Source organism: Parambassis ranga, chromosome 24, assembly GCF_900634625.1.
Source record: "Parambassis ranga chromosome 24, fParRan2.1, whole genome shotgun sequence".
Taxonomy (NCBI): domain Eukaryota; kingdom Metazoa; phylum Chordata; class Actinopteri; family Ambassidae; genus Parambassis; species Parambassis ranga.
Genome location: NC_041043.1, coordinates 318,081 through 332,074, shown reverse-complemented (window position 1 = coordinate 332,074; position 13,994 = coordinate 318,081). Strand labels below are relative to the sequence as shown.

Genomic DNA, 13,994 nt, shown 5'->3' with positions numbered 1-13,994 from the left:
ATAAACTTTTCATGGGCCATCAGGCTGCTGAACCACTGACTGAACTTTAAACATTTATCATGTATCATCCTTGCCACAATGTGAAACTTGCACATAGTTGTTTCTGCATGTTTATACAAGTAAACATATTTGCATATTCATTATATCCTACCTCTTTGACAATAATGCATAACTAATGCAACTTAAACACTCTACCTGTCTCTCTATAGTAAATGTGAGGAGCATAGGTCCTGGTAAAACCGGACATATCATGAGCATAGCCAATACCGCTACACGAAGATGTGGCTGACGAAAAGCATCATGGATGTCAACATATACCTGGCTTCAATTCAATTCAATGTTTTTATATATCACCTTTTACAATCAACATTGTCTCTAAAGGTGCTTTACAGAAACCCAGAGCCTGAACCCCCAAGCAAGCAAGCAGACTCCCTTTTAACAGGAAGAAACCTTGAACAGGACCTGACTCATAAGGAGAGCCTTCCTGCTGCCAGTCGGCCAGGTAGAGGAGGAGAAGAAGAGGTAGACAGGACAGAGAGGATCAAGGAGAGAGAGAGAGAGAGAGAGAGAGAGAGAGAGGGAGGAACAAACATGCAGCAAACATCATACATTACAGGACAAACATGACAGGTTGTTATAATAGAAATGCTGAGGAACTATATAATAGCTATTATATTTATTATAGAAATGTACTACATGGAAAATGACATGGGCAGGTGTTGACAGCACAGAGACCTGTTTAATATGAGAGATAAACAACATGTCTTGATCGAGGATAACTCCGAGGTTCCTCACAGTCGTACTGGAGGCCAAAGTAATGCCATTCAGAGAAGGAATGTTATCAGATAATCTAGTTCTGAGATGTTTGCATCCAAAAACAATTACTTCAGTTTTGTCCGAGTTTAACAGTAAAAAGTTGGAGGTCATCCAGTCCTTTATGTCCTTTAGACATGCCTGTAGTCTGACAAAAGGCTCTGTTTCTTCAGGCTTCATGGATAAATACAGCTGGGTATCATCAGCATAACAATGAAAGTTTATGCCGTACTTCTGAATGATGTTTCCTAGAGGGAGTGTGTCGAGGCTGAACAGGATCGGTCCGAGCACAGAACCCTGTGGAACACTGTGATCAACCCTTGTATGTGAAGAGGAATGCTGTACATTTACAGTGTCAAATGCAGCACTGAGATCAAATAGAACCGATTCCAATGAAACACAAATGAATGTAAATAAGATAGACAGTGTTGCGCTGATTTGGCCCCTATTACTGGAAGATTGCTACAAAATCTGAAAGCCACCAGATGTCACTGTGGATGCTGATTTGAAACTGAGTGTAGAGGAAGTCCCAAAGCCTCTGCTGCATCACTACCAGTGTGCATTATGCTGCTTGAGGAAATTCGGTGTGTTTGCCACTCCTCCTCATTATGGCATGAAGTCCTGTATGTAGTGTTGATGAGGTTGTGATAAAGTTTTTAGGTGGTTTTTGGTGGTTGTCCTGTTCAAGGTTTCTTCCTGTTAAAAGGGAGTTTTTGAGTAAAAGGAGTGCTATATAAATAAACTTCAATTGAATCAATACTAACACTCAAGACAAACACATGGCATTTGGCCCTGCTAAATTAGTACCTGATCATCGTACATGAGTTTGTTTCAGTGAATATTTTTCAAGCGTCACAATACTTGTGCGTTGTGTTTCATTGAGTCTGTTCACTGATGAGTAGCTTACACTCAGAGAGTTCAAATCTTTTGACAAAGAGCTCAGACGTTTGCAAAACACCTCTTTGGCTCTTTTCCTGAACTGAGTCCCTACAATTACACACAGGAAGGGGTTAACAGCACTGTTGGTGTATGCCAGATACGTGGATAGCTGTATGCCTATGTCCAGAACATGACCCCAGAAGCATCCAGGTGTGACCTGAAAGTAATCCAGAGTGTCCAGAAGCCGCATGACCTGATGAGGCACCCAGCAGAAGAGGAAGACTGCCAGCACTGCCAGGACCAGGTAGGTTGCCTTCTTGTCTTTCCTCACCCCAGGGAGCCCTTTGGCTTCCTGCTCATTTAATGCTATCACAATGTGACAGGTGCAGTAAGCCACCACCAGGAAAGGGATTAGAAACCCCAACAAATTCATTGTGATGTTGTGGTACACTCTCCATGCTGGGTGTGGGTAGGCCAGAATGCAGGCATCCACACCTGGATTGTCCACATAAGCCAGTTTTCTAAAGAGCATGATAGGCAAAGTGAAAAGCAAGCCAAGGCTCCAGATTCCCAGACAAATGCGTTTGGCCCAGGTGACTCTCCTCAGACAGCTGGGGCTCATGGGCTTAACCAGAGCCAGGAATCGATCCATGGTGACCAACATGAGAAACAGAACACTACAGATATAGTTCATACAGATTGCTACATTGACAAGCTTACAGAGGACCTCTCCAAAGTCCCAATTGTAGCCTCGGCCGATGGTGATAGCCCAGAAGGGAAGGCAAGACACCATGACCAAATCAGCAGCTGCCAGGTTCCCCAAATAGATGTCAGCCACCGAGCAGGGCCTCTTCTGGAGGCAGAAGACACAGAGAACCAGGCCATTCCCAACCAGACCTATGATACTGATCAGACCCAGGTAGGCTGGCTGCAGAGAGGACAACCACAGCCAGGCTTCCGTGTAGTTACTGCAGTGGTCCAGCTCTGGGTCCACAGTGGGGACCAGCAGGTGTGACGCATTCACAATCATTGGAAACTGTAAATGAACAATGACTTGAATGAGCAACACAAGTAAGACTGAGAATAAGTGCGTTTAGTTGCATACTGGCAACTAATAAGGGCAGAACACACTTTACATAAGCCATGACCCAAGCAAATCATTCTTTATACTTGTAAACACACTAGTGACAGATTTGTGTCACCCTTGTGCAAAGCGTCCTTATTGTCCTGTAGATACTAAGTTAGTTTTGGTTGTTTAAGTGCATCACTGTTAATCAATATACCAAACTTCTCAACTCCATCTTTCTGTTTAACTCTGCAATTGTACTTAATAGAGCAGGGCAGGACTGAAAAATCCTGGTATGGACTTTCTTACCTGAAAACAACTTCAAAAGTGTCCCACAGGGAAAATTTGTGGTATTTGGTTAAAAAAAAAGTCTGTTCCTGTGATGGAACAACAACTATTGTACATGCGTAAATAACCAAATTCACTTCAAATTTTACATTGAAATTGAACTGACTAAAATGATAATTCATGCTTTTCCATACGTTCACAGTATTTTTAAGACTTATTAATGTTATCAAAGTAAATGTAAATAAACTCAGATTAGGTTTTGTAGGATCTGTCAAATCTGTTGACAATTTTACTAGTAAAAAATAAAATTCATAAAAACAATTCTACCTTTAAAGATGTGTAGTAAGAATTTGAGTCTTCTCCCTGGAACAGAAGTTCTAAAGAGCACCAGGAGTGCCTCACTATGCAATAATATTACTTTAAAAACAACCCTGTCAGTGAGCGTGAGCCAATGAGAATTCAGACTTCTGTTAGTCATTCATATAAACCATTATTATTGCATAATTTTGGAAGTTCTAACATTTTTGATGAATACTTCAGCCTCCTGCTGGAAAGGCTGTTACCGCTTTACAGGACTTTATTCCCTGAAGCCTGTTTACAGAAGATTTTTGTCCCAAACAACAGCCTCATATAGTACTATCTCTATAAATCCTTTCACTAGCTGTCAATAAGGAAGATAAAGTTCTATTCGATCTGCTTTGGGAAATAATTTCAACTCCCTTACCTTATCTCTGTGCTGTTTCCATCCAGATGTGCCTTCTGTTCATGCCCAGCCGATAATCGCCATGGTGATCTCGCCTTAACTGCAGTGAGCTGCGGGAGTCAGTTCACGTTTATATGTACAGTCCCTGAGATCATCACTGTGTCATCAGCTACAGTTCTGTCTTTAATCCCTGACTCACTGACAGTCTGTTCAGTTTCAGTTAAACACATCTCTGAGTTTTTGGCTGCTGTACTTGAAGAACAATGTAAGTGGGATTAAATACTATTTAAAATGCCTAGAGTGAATTTTTAAGTGAGAAAATAAAATTTGCTTTGCTTTCTCTCACCAGTAGAGTTTCACTGGTCCTCCAAACAAACAATTTAATAAATAAACAGGATTACAGCTCTTCTCGAATGAAATTGACCTGGATGACTGAGAATCTTTATCAACATCTTACCAGTAAGAAATCCAGACTCTACAGTGTGAGTTAATATTCTAGTATAAAGGAATTTTTTCCTGGCAAGGAACCGGATTTCTAAATGATGTGTAATTAATGAATTACAGTATCCACATCATGCAGGATAAGAAGGTTTAGTTGAGTATGAGGCTATGACAGACCACGGTGTGAAGTCATCCAATCAAAATCAAGATTCAAAACACAGCAGTGTATAAGATCCTCACAAGTGATCTGTACATTGCTCCCATTTATATGTACTACTTGTTCATATCAACATGTTACACCCTGTGCAATGTAAAGTGTGTGGCTTTGTTCACATGCATGAAGTCAAACTAATTATCCCTATCTGGAAAGAAAGTACTGTATCTATGTAAAGATAACGTACATTATTATGCACAGTTCCTGAATCTGAATAAAATCTCACATACGCTTCAAAAAGACAGAGTCAAAGACATGTTAGGTTTAAGTATTTCAGCTTCTAGCAACTGTTTGCTATTGTCTGTTGAGTCTGTTCTCTTTAAGTGGACCAAAAAGTGGACCAACAGAAAAAGACCTCAGTTCTTTTTGTGTTCAAACTGTGACTGTATTACAAAGAGGACCTGGTTTCTGGTCCAGTTCAGATTTGTTGGGGTCTCAGTCCTCGTTCTGTTCACATCAGGTCCTTTAGAGCTCTCAGACCCCCTCTGCACTGAATTCTGGGTAGTTTTCACTTGAAGCAAATTGTCTGCTGCTATGCTTGCCCTTCTGTGTTTACTGGCTATATCAGTGCACAGTCATAGGGAAACACAAAAAGCAATTGAGGAGACTACATTATTTTTTGCCATAACTATTGTTTATTGGGTGTCTAAATAACTTGTTTATAAAATGTAAATTATTATTACAATTATTGCTTATTGCCATTGCCATGACCACGACCTGCTACATCCATGTTTTGGATGTTTGTTTTCTCTACCGCTGAGTTTTCACTGACTACAGTCACTACGGCAAGTGAAGAGGGTTATAATACAGTGAAAAAAGGTGAAGTGAACCCAATGGCTTTGTGTTCACAATGCGCTGATTAGGCGAACCGTATTGCGGACCTTTTTAGCGAACCCCATAAAGGGGTCTTGGTACGGATGGAGCGTTCACATATCCACAAAAAATGCTGAGTCATTGATCTGAGTTTGTTTAGAGGGCTGAAAGGGACTAAGCGTGAAAACACCTTAAGTCTTTCAGTGACCATGGGCCAATAGATTTTAATATGCTTGTGCTTCTTTTTCTGCTGTGAGCGTTGTGCTGGTGATGCAGTTAATTATGATGTGAAGCAGACATCTTGAATAATTGCATTTCCCAATCAATTTACCTTCATAAGCACACTTTTTCCACGGTGTCTTTCTTATTCTGTGACAGGACAGCACTATTAAGGCACATTTTAAAGCTTGTTGCTATTTCTTTTGCCAAATATAAAGAAGCCTCTGTTTTCCTGTCTTTACTATCACAGAACTGTAGTATACTGTAGATACAGAGTATTGTAGCAAGTAACCTGCCTTGCTTCATGTCACTTACCGTGAGTGATAACAACAGGATCAGGAGTCATAACAATCACAGGCAGTGCTGATAATTTCGATGACACAAAACAGAAATAGCACTCAGAGTAGGCTATTCACTACCAACTTATCAAGTCTGTTTCAATGTATTATAATGCTCTCTTCATGTTACTATGCTTACAAGGATGCTCTGCATTACTGCATTTGAAAACATTGAAAAGTTAAAAAGTTAAATCATTTTTTGTCATTATCAAATTATGAAGTTATGAAGAGTGTTGAATGTTACTAGTGACACCTAAGACTTTCACACAAACCAGGCCATACAAGCACAAAAAACATTGATCTGATTTGACACAGTGAATAACAGGAACCAGCCATAGCGGGGAGCAGTTTGGCATTTCAGAGGTGTCTAAAATAAACTTTTTCCAAATATGCTCACAGAAGAGGACTTTATAAAAATAACATTTACTGAAAGTGAGATCAGACAGATAAATAAAACAGAGCACAGAAGAAGTCCCTGGCCAGTTTACTGTAAATACTTCACCTAATGCAAATGCTTGCATATTTGGACTTATTCCCTAACTGACTCTACTGGCTCTCTTCTGATATGAAGGTTATTCTCACTTGTGACACACAAGTCTGTCTGTGTATGAGAACATAACAATGCAGCCACTGTTCATCATCAGTCATTTCCTACCAGCAACAGTGTTACACAACTAGTCCCAGAGGAAAATTTATGTACTCTGGCCTTGTGAAGTGTCCCTTTAGAATGCACCAGAAAGTTTTATGACTGGTCGGGTCAGTCTTTATCTCCTGGTGTGGCATGGCTCTGAGGAGGAAGAGTCATAATTCGGGAGACTTTGTTGGTTTATTAATTTTAGGAATCAATGATGGCTAGCTGTCCAACTTTCCTGTGTGATGAAGTGTTTTCTTTTCAGTTCAAATTCCAGTGATCACCAATGTAAATCATATTGTCAGTTAGATGGCGGTCTTTTCTTGAGGAATGTTCATTTTTAACACTGTGGAGCATCAGTTTTTTTTAGCAGACATAGTCTCTCCACCGCATCCTTGGTGTTCTTCTGGTGGGACATAACCAGGTACCAACTTCAGGCCACCTCAAATGGCTCCTCTCAATGTGGAGGAGCAGCAGCTCTCTGAGCTCCTCTCAAGTGACCAAGCTCCTCACCCTATCTCTAAGGGAGCACCCAGCCACCCTTCGAAGAAAGCTCATTTCAGCCGCTTGTATTCGCTCACTAAAGCTCGTGACCATAGTTGAGAGCAGGAATGTAGTTTGCAGAAGCTGCACCAATCCGCCTGTCAATCTCCCACTCTATTTTTCCCTTACTCGTAATCGAGACCCTGAAATACACAAACTTCTCCACTTGGGGCAGTAGCTCTCTACCCACCCAGAGAGGACAAGCCACCTTTTTCCGGTCAAGAACCATGGCCTCGGACTTGGAGGTGCTGAGTCACAACATAAACAAGTCCAAACCGTGGACACAATTTAAGGAATAAATGACTTTCTGTTCTTAGATATGTGAACGTAAGGGTGCAGGCCTGCTGCTCAAGCTGCAGAACAATGACTGCTCCACTGCATGATGTCTGTCTATCTTAACTGTGATGACACGCAGCCCTTTGAGATATAGAAATCAGCAGGCACTAAGCTGCTTACTCCCACAATGATGTTTCCAGTTTTTTTTTTTCTGGGAGGTTGCATTACACTTTGTTTACTGTAAATCCTTGATAATAAGCCAGCTGGTAACCTTTCTTTGACTTCCACACTGCACTTCATACCTCACACCATTGGACCATTTTGTTGAAACTATATGAAAAGTGTCATATTTGTATGAATTTTATGTGGTTGTGGTTATGTGGTTGTGAAATTAGCACTGCACTGAGTCCAAGAGAGACATAAATAAATAAGGAATTCCATCTCTTTTCTCTTGAATGATGTGGAATTTGGTAGCAGACAATGAGAGGCACATAAGCAGCAGCACACATCTGATAACCTCCAGAAGAATGTTTCTCTCTCCTTTCCTGACAGGGCCAGAGATGAGTCTCCCAGGACTATCTGAGCTGTCCAGGCACACAGCTGAGTGCCTGGCCATATTTTCTCCATATGATGAAATTTCATAACCTGCAGATCCAGTAACACCATTACTGATGTTTGCAGTCATTATTATTATTATTATTTTACATTTATCGGTGCCATGGTGTCTATCCCTCCATATTACTCCATATATAAGTAGGCTCACACATCAGCGGTAGAAAGAGTACCATTGTATCTTTCTGTACATATGCATAAATTAAACAGAAACATAATTTTCTCAGACAGAAGCTGCCTCCCATGATTGAGGCCATATGGAAAGAGACTGCCTTCTCCCTGCTGCATGAGCTCCCATAAGCTCAATAGTTTCCATTTTTTCAATTCAATTTTATTTTAGCACCTTTTACAAACAAGATTGTCTCTAGGTGCTTGGTGTTTCTTAAAAGTCTCAAAAGAAGTAAATCCTCCTTTTGGCCTTTCATTTCCCTCATTGCATTGTTCTGGCACATGTAATGATGAGGTGCCGTATCACTGTGTGAAGCTTTGTCTGTACACATTGCTGTCCGCCTACACCATGTCTCTCTTTGGCCTGCGTCATGCTGCTGCAGACTGTTTATTCATATTTCTGCAGACCATATGAAGACTTCCTGCTGTCAGCTGGCTCAGGGGGAATAAGATAAGATAAAACTTTAATCATTTCAGAAACGTACGGCAGTCATCCAAGCTAAGGTACCGAAAAGGGATTGACTTACTCCTGGTCACTGTTTCCTTTTGCTTGAATCAGTTTTCTAGTGAGGTCTAGGTCTAGTGAGGTCTAGTGAGGTCTTTGTGATACCTCTCATGTCCAGTGACTCATGTTCCTTTTGTTTTTTCCTTCAGGAACTCACTTGAGAATCCATGTGCTCCTCCAGCCAATCAAGCCTGCCAGCCACGCCACGCTGCCTCGTTCACTAACAAATTGGAAACCTGTGGAACTACCTTTGCATGACCAAATCATCTTAACCTACAAAAACCTGAGTTCTGCTTTTGGGTCCTACTAAACTAAACTAAACAGATTTAAAGCGGAAACCTAACAGGTCCAATCCAATCAGTCAATCCAACCAGGCAAAAGCACAGGTAAGGGGCAGGCAATAAGCTAGGAACCCACCAGAGAGGATCTCCGCTGGCCGCGTCTCCAAAATAAATTCAGTAGTCATCCTTCAGCTTAGAAGTCCACAAAGAAGGTATAGGTTGCCCCTTTTTCACACAGCTACACTGTATTCCTTGCGTGTTGTATGTCTTGTTGTCCTGTGCTGCTTTTAGATTACAGCTCAGCATTTAACACTGTCTGAAAAGCACACTGGCTGAAAAGCTCTTCACCCTTGGACTGACATCCCCCCTCTGCCGCTGGGTCCAGGACTTCCTCACAGACAGACCCCAGACTGTCAGAGTTGGTGCCAGGACATCAGCCACAAAGACTGAGTGAGACTGAGTGAGACTGACTGAGCATGCAGTCCGACTGCGTGTGTAGGGGAGACTGGGGCTTGTTGTCACACTTTTTACACTCTGTTATATATCTTAAAATTAGTTCATCAGATTGTTAAAAAATACTTACCAATTGAAAGAACAAAGTCTTGGGCACAAACTTTGTATTCATTTCATTTTGATATGTCTTTTCTGTGCAGACTTATCAGCATTTAAATAGGGGGTACATGTGACATGTTGCCCCATTAGTGGGTAAGTTGTCACACCATGTGAAGTAATAGTTGGCATAAATAAAACAAGAACACTTCAGCTTGATTAATGTTAATCAATGAACCAATAAATATTGGCCAACTTCACCTCCCTACATGACCTAAGCATTATGTCAGGTGGTTGGCTGCCATTTCTTGTTTTTCTTGTGTAATTCCTTTTTTTCTTTGTTCTTTCAAAAAAAATGGTTGTTCAAATTTAACAACCATTAACCAGCAGATTCTCTATGGCTATTATTGCATAAGTAGTGTGACAAGTTGCCCCAAATTGGCTGAGACAAGTTGCCCCAAACAGCCATATTTGCTAAGATTAGCCATATTTTAAAGTTAGCTTGAAGCAGCACTGTAACTCAAGTCTGGCAAAATACTTTATTCTCTCTTCTAACAAGTTCAAATGTTAAATAATTGATATCTGTGATCTTTAAGCAGACAATTACAAAAAAATATTTAGTATTTAGTATTTTTTTTCTTGGGAATGGGAAATCTGTCCTCACCTCAGTTGACAGCATGCACTGGTTTTCCCAGACAGTATGTGACATCACATTAGTATTCCACACTATTATTCCACTTTTGAGTAGACCCCCTTTGTGGTCAAGTTATTGCAAGTGTGACAACTTAACCATGTGACAACAAGCCCCGGTCTCCCTACTGTGTACTGCTGTACACCCTCTTCACCTATTACTGCGTCCCCTCCCAGAGTAACACATCCATCATCAAGTTTGCTGATGAAACAACCCTCATGGGGCTGATCACTGGAGGAGATGAGGCAAAGACAGATGCGTACTGAATGACGGCGTCAGTTTGAGAGTAGTGCCGCGTCACTGTACAGCTGACAGTTTAATAACAGAGACCGTTAACAAGCAAAGACGGACTGCTCTGCTGCTCCAATAAAACACCACAGTTTATAACAGTCTGCTCACACGACACAAACTAATTCATGATTTACAAATGTTCGCATTTCTGGAGAGTTGCTTTTATCCAGCCGCCGGTAAAAAGGCCCGAGCAGGCTGCCGGCCAGGACGCAGCCTCCCCGTGCAGCAGGGAGCAACGAGCGTCCCTCTCCCTCTCCATCATGTCGCTTTAACTTCTCTAATGGCTCTAGAATCGCTCCCTGCTGCCCGGCGCGGGCAGGAGCGGGCAGCAGGGAGCGACACGATGGACAGGAAGAGGGACGCTCCGCTCCACTCCCCTGCGCTCCTGGAGCCCCCCAGTACTCCGGCACATTCCCCAGAGAGGGACGCTCATTGCTGCACGGGGAGGTTTCTCCCTGGCCGGGCAGCCCGCTCCCATGCACCCCGTCCATGAATTCTAATAGGGCTGCTATACTACAACTAATAATAACAATATTTCGTGCGCACGTTATACATAATTCGTGGCCACAATTTATTTCTTTTTTACCATGTAAGGAGGAGCTCCGTAGTTTTGGAGAACTTCACTTGTACAGTTCAGACGCTCTCTGATAGCAGGTTCTATGCAGAAGCATGTTTAGTCTCGTAGTGAATTGTGTCGAAGTGCTGAACCGGTGTTTTGCACCTTCCGAGCCCTCTGCGTAGCTGGAACCAACAACCAAGCCCTGCAGCACCGCGTGACGCAGACTGAGAGGGAGTGATAGTGTTCTGCTCAGAGAATCATGCAAACGTTACACAATGAGTTAAAAACAAAAACAAGAATTGCCTGTTGATTTTGTTTAATTTACTGTGTTTGGCTGGCGGGCCAAAAATACATTTTAAGATAGAAGCCGCGGGCCATAGAAAATCCGACCGCGGGCCGCAGTTTGGACACCTCTGCTTTAGGGGGTTCAGGCTCTGGGTCTCTGTGAAGCACTTTGAGACAATTTCTGATTGTAAAATTTGCTATATTAATAATATTGAATTGTCATAAACCTACAATAATAATATGTGAGTTTTAGAAAACTGTACCAAAATAAAAAAACAGAACAAAACCTTGTGGTCACAACAGACTGTGTGTTAACAACAGGGTGGAGGAGTGTGTAACAAGTCCATAAAAATAAACATCTATCAGATAAAACCACAGCCACACTGCGCAATATTCCTTTATTTTATTTGGACAGCTGGTATAAACAAGTGTAAAGGTTGTGCCAGCAGGGAGAGGGAGGGACAAACTGTCACTTTGGTTGGAGTCTAAATCAATCAAAGGGTTTGTTCTACACATTGTAGACAGACTTTATTGTCATTGTCATAACAATAACAAAAATCGTAAAAAAATAATAAAAATATGCGATATGTCAATAAAAATAAATGTATAGCTTTAAAGGTGTGATGATTCAGCAGATGGTGTCCTGATATGCTGACACACTGTAGTGCGTTTCTGAGAAAGCATGTGTGAACTGCCTTAACCCCAAGACGCTCAGTTTTTGAACCAACTTGTGAGGAATTATGGTATGAAATGCACAACTGGGGATCAACAAACAGAATTCTTACAGTGCTGCTTGAAAGTTTGTGAACCCTTTAGAATTTATATTTATGTACAAATATGACCCAAAACATTATTGGATTTCATTAACATTATCGTAGTATAGTTCATGAAAATGTTCCAATGTTACATATGTGTGAGTGAGCAAAAGTATGTAAAACTCAAAATTGAAACTCAAATATTATGGGTTTATTTGAAAGCCAAATTAGTATCCTGTGTTCAGAGGGGTTTTCACTCAATGAATGATGTCAGTGAATGTCCTGTTTTGCTTAAACAATTGTGTTCTCTTAAAGTGTGATCTTCACAATGTGCAGAACCAAAGACATGTAACAGGCTGCAAGATTACAATTTGGACACAGGGTAACCTCTAATCAGCTAAAGGTCTCTCTCGTGCTGAACACTGCTGCCTGTCTGCAGTTTGATAATGATTACATGGGCAAACCATCCATCCATCCGAACCCGCTTTGTCCTGCAGTGCAGGGTCACGGGGGGCTGGAGCCTATCCCAGCTAGCTTTGGGTGAGAGGCAGGGTACATCCTGGACAGGTAACCAGTGCATCACAGGACAACATACACAGACAAACCCACGCAGGCACAGGGAGAACATGCACACACACACACAGAAATCAAGTCAGAACCAGGAACTAGGAACCCTCCTGCTGTGAGGTGACAGTGCTAACCACTGCACCACTACGCCAGCCCATAATATTGAATCATTTTCTGTAGTAAAGTAAAAGTGAAATATTGTCGTTTGATTAGTTTGACTTGTGTAAGTATCAGTATCTTTTTTGGTCATGTTTATGTAGAAATATAAAACATTCTACAGGATTCGCAGCTGCACTGTATGTGGTGTGATCAAGATAGAAGGGCTGTATAAAGAGTTGTTATGATTGCATTATCTGTTTATCTGCTTGTCTGTAATCTGGTCTTGATTCAGATTTGTGGGATGATTGTTTGGGACAGGGCCAGTTTCATTTTGCAATAATGGGTTTTAGAGCAACTGGCTGATTGTTGTTTGGGCAGCTCCGTTTTTCTCAGTACAGGGACAATAACAGTTGCCTTAGGGCACAACAGACTCTGTATGTAAGAGGCTGAAGACAGTGCTAAATTCCTCTGCTAGCTGGTCTGTATCAGCCTTAAGGATTCAACCAGAATGGTTGCCTTGGCTACTATCATTTTGTGATAAATACAGATTATGACTATGACAACTCAATAAATTGAGCAAGTCTTTTTGGACAAAGTCTGTCCGATGCATCATAATTTGCCATAAATGTGTCACTCTGCACCTTCATATTCTCTTCACTGGACCGCAGGACACAGTCCAACTAGCTTGATTGTATGGATAAAAAGATGAATAACCAAAACATGCACTAAAAGGAAGCTCACCTCTCATCAGAACAACCTCAAAAAAGAAAGTCTTTCTTTTTTTAAGGTTTGGATCAGATGTTTGATGCCATGGAATTGGAGCCTGCTCATAAACAGCTTGCATGAAAACAACCACCCAAAAACACCTGTAAAGTTTTATCACTGCTGGCAATTCAATTTTATTTATATAACACATTTTACAAATCGACAAGGAATGCACATGAGGTGAAAATACATACAAAATAAGCATACCAGTCACCATTATGTTAGACATGGAGACAATATCTGCCAATTAACAATTGCTGTCACCATTAGTAGAAAACTGCCCCTTTACTCAGCTTTGTTGTGATAAGAGGCTGAACCAGCCTGCAGAGATTCACTCTGAGTGCAGCTGAGACAACAGAAGAAGCTGCAGTGTCCCTCTGTTTTTGTCATACTTGTCAAACCACGGCAGGTCTCACACTGTAAAAAACTGATGTGCTGTAAAAGACAAGCACCAGAAACAACATGTAATTAACCTTTGCTCTGTGCCACTCCTGTATGTATAGACGATGGCAGAGACTTACATACATACATACATCTGGACTAAAAGAGTGTGAATCTGGTCAAGAAAAGTTAAAGGGATGTGAAGAAACTAGATGCACTCAAGAAGTATATGTATAGTTATGAAGGAGTGAAAGGGAGGAAC

At 41.3% G+C, this 13,994-nt stretch overlaps 1 protein-coding gene across 2 annotated transcripts; it reads right to left on the bottom strand.

Moving 5' to 3' along the window:
• Positions 1 to 584: 584 nt before the first annotated feature.
• Positions 585 to 3,846, bottom strand: LOC114428333 (B2 bradykinin receptor-like). Of its 2 annotated transcripts, none has more exons than XM_028396654.1 (2): positions 3,771 to 3,846; positions 585 to 2,728 (listed from the first exon to the last, which is right to left on the bottom strand). In XM_028396654.1, exon 2 carries the CDS (start codon positions 2,720 to 2,722, stop codon positions 1,625 to 1,627), a length of 1,098 nt encoding a protein of 365 aa, XP_028252455.1. In that variant the 5' UTR covers positions 2,723 to 2,728; positions 3,771 to 3,846; the 3' UTR covers positions 585 to 1,624. The 2 variants fall into 2 exon arrangements, with proteins under 2 accessions (XP_028252455.1, XP_028252454.1); XM_028396653.1 differs by lacking the exon at positions 3,771 to 3,846 and adding an exon at positions 3,374 to 3,423.
• Between the last annotated feature and the right edge of the window lie 10,148 nt (positions 3,847 to 13,994).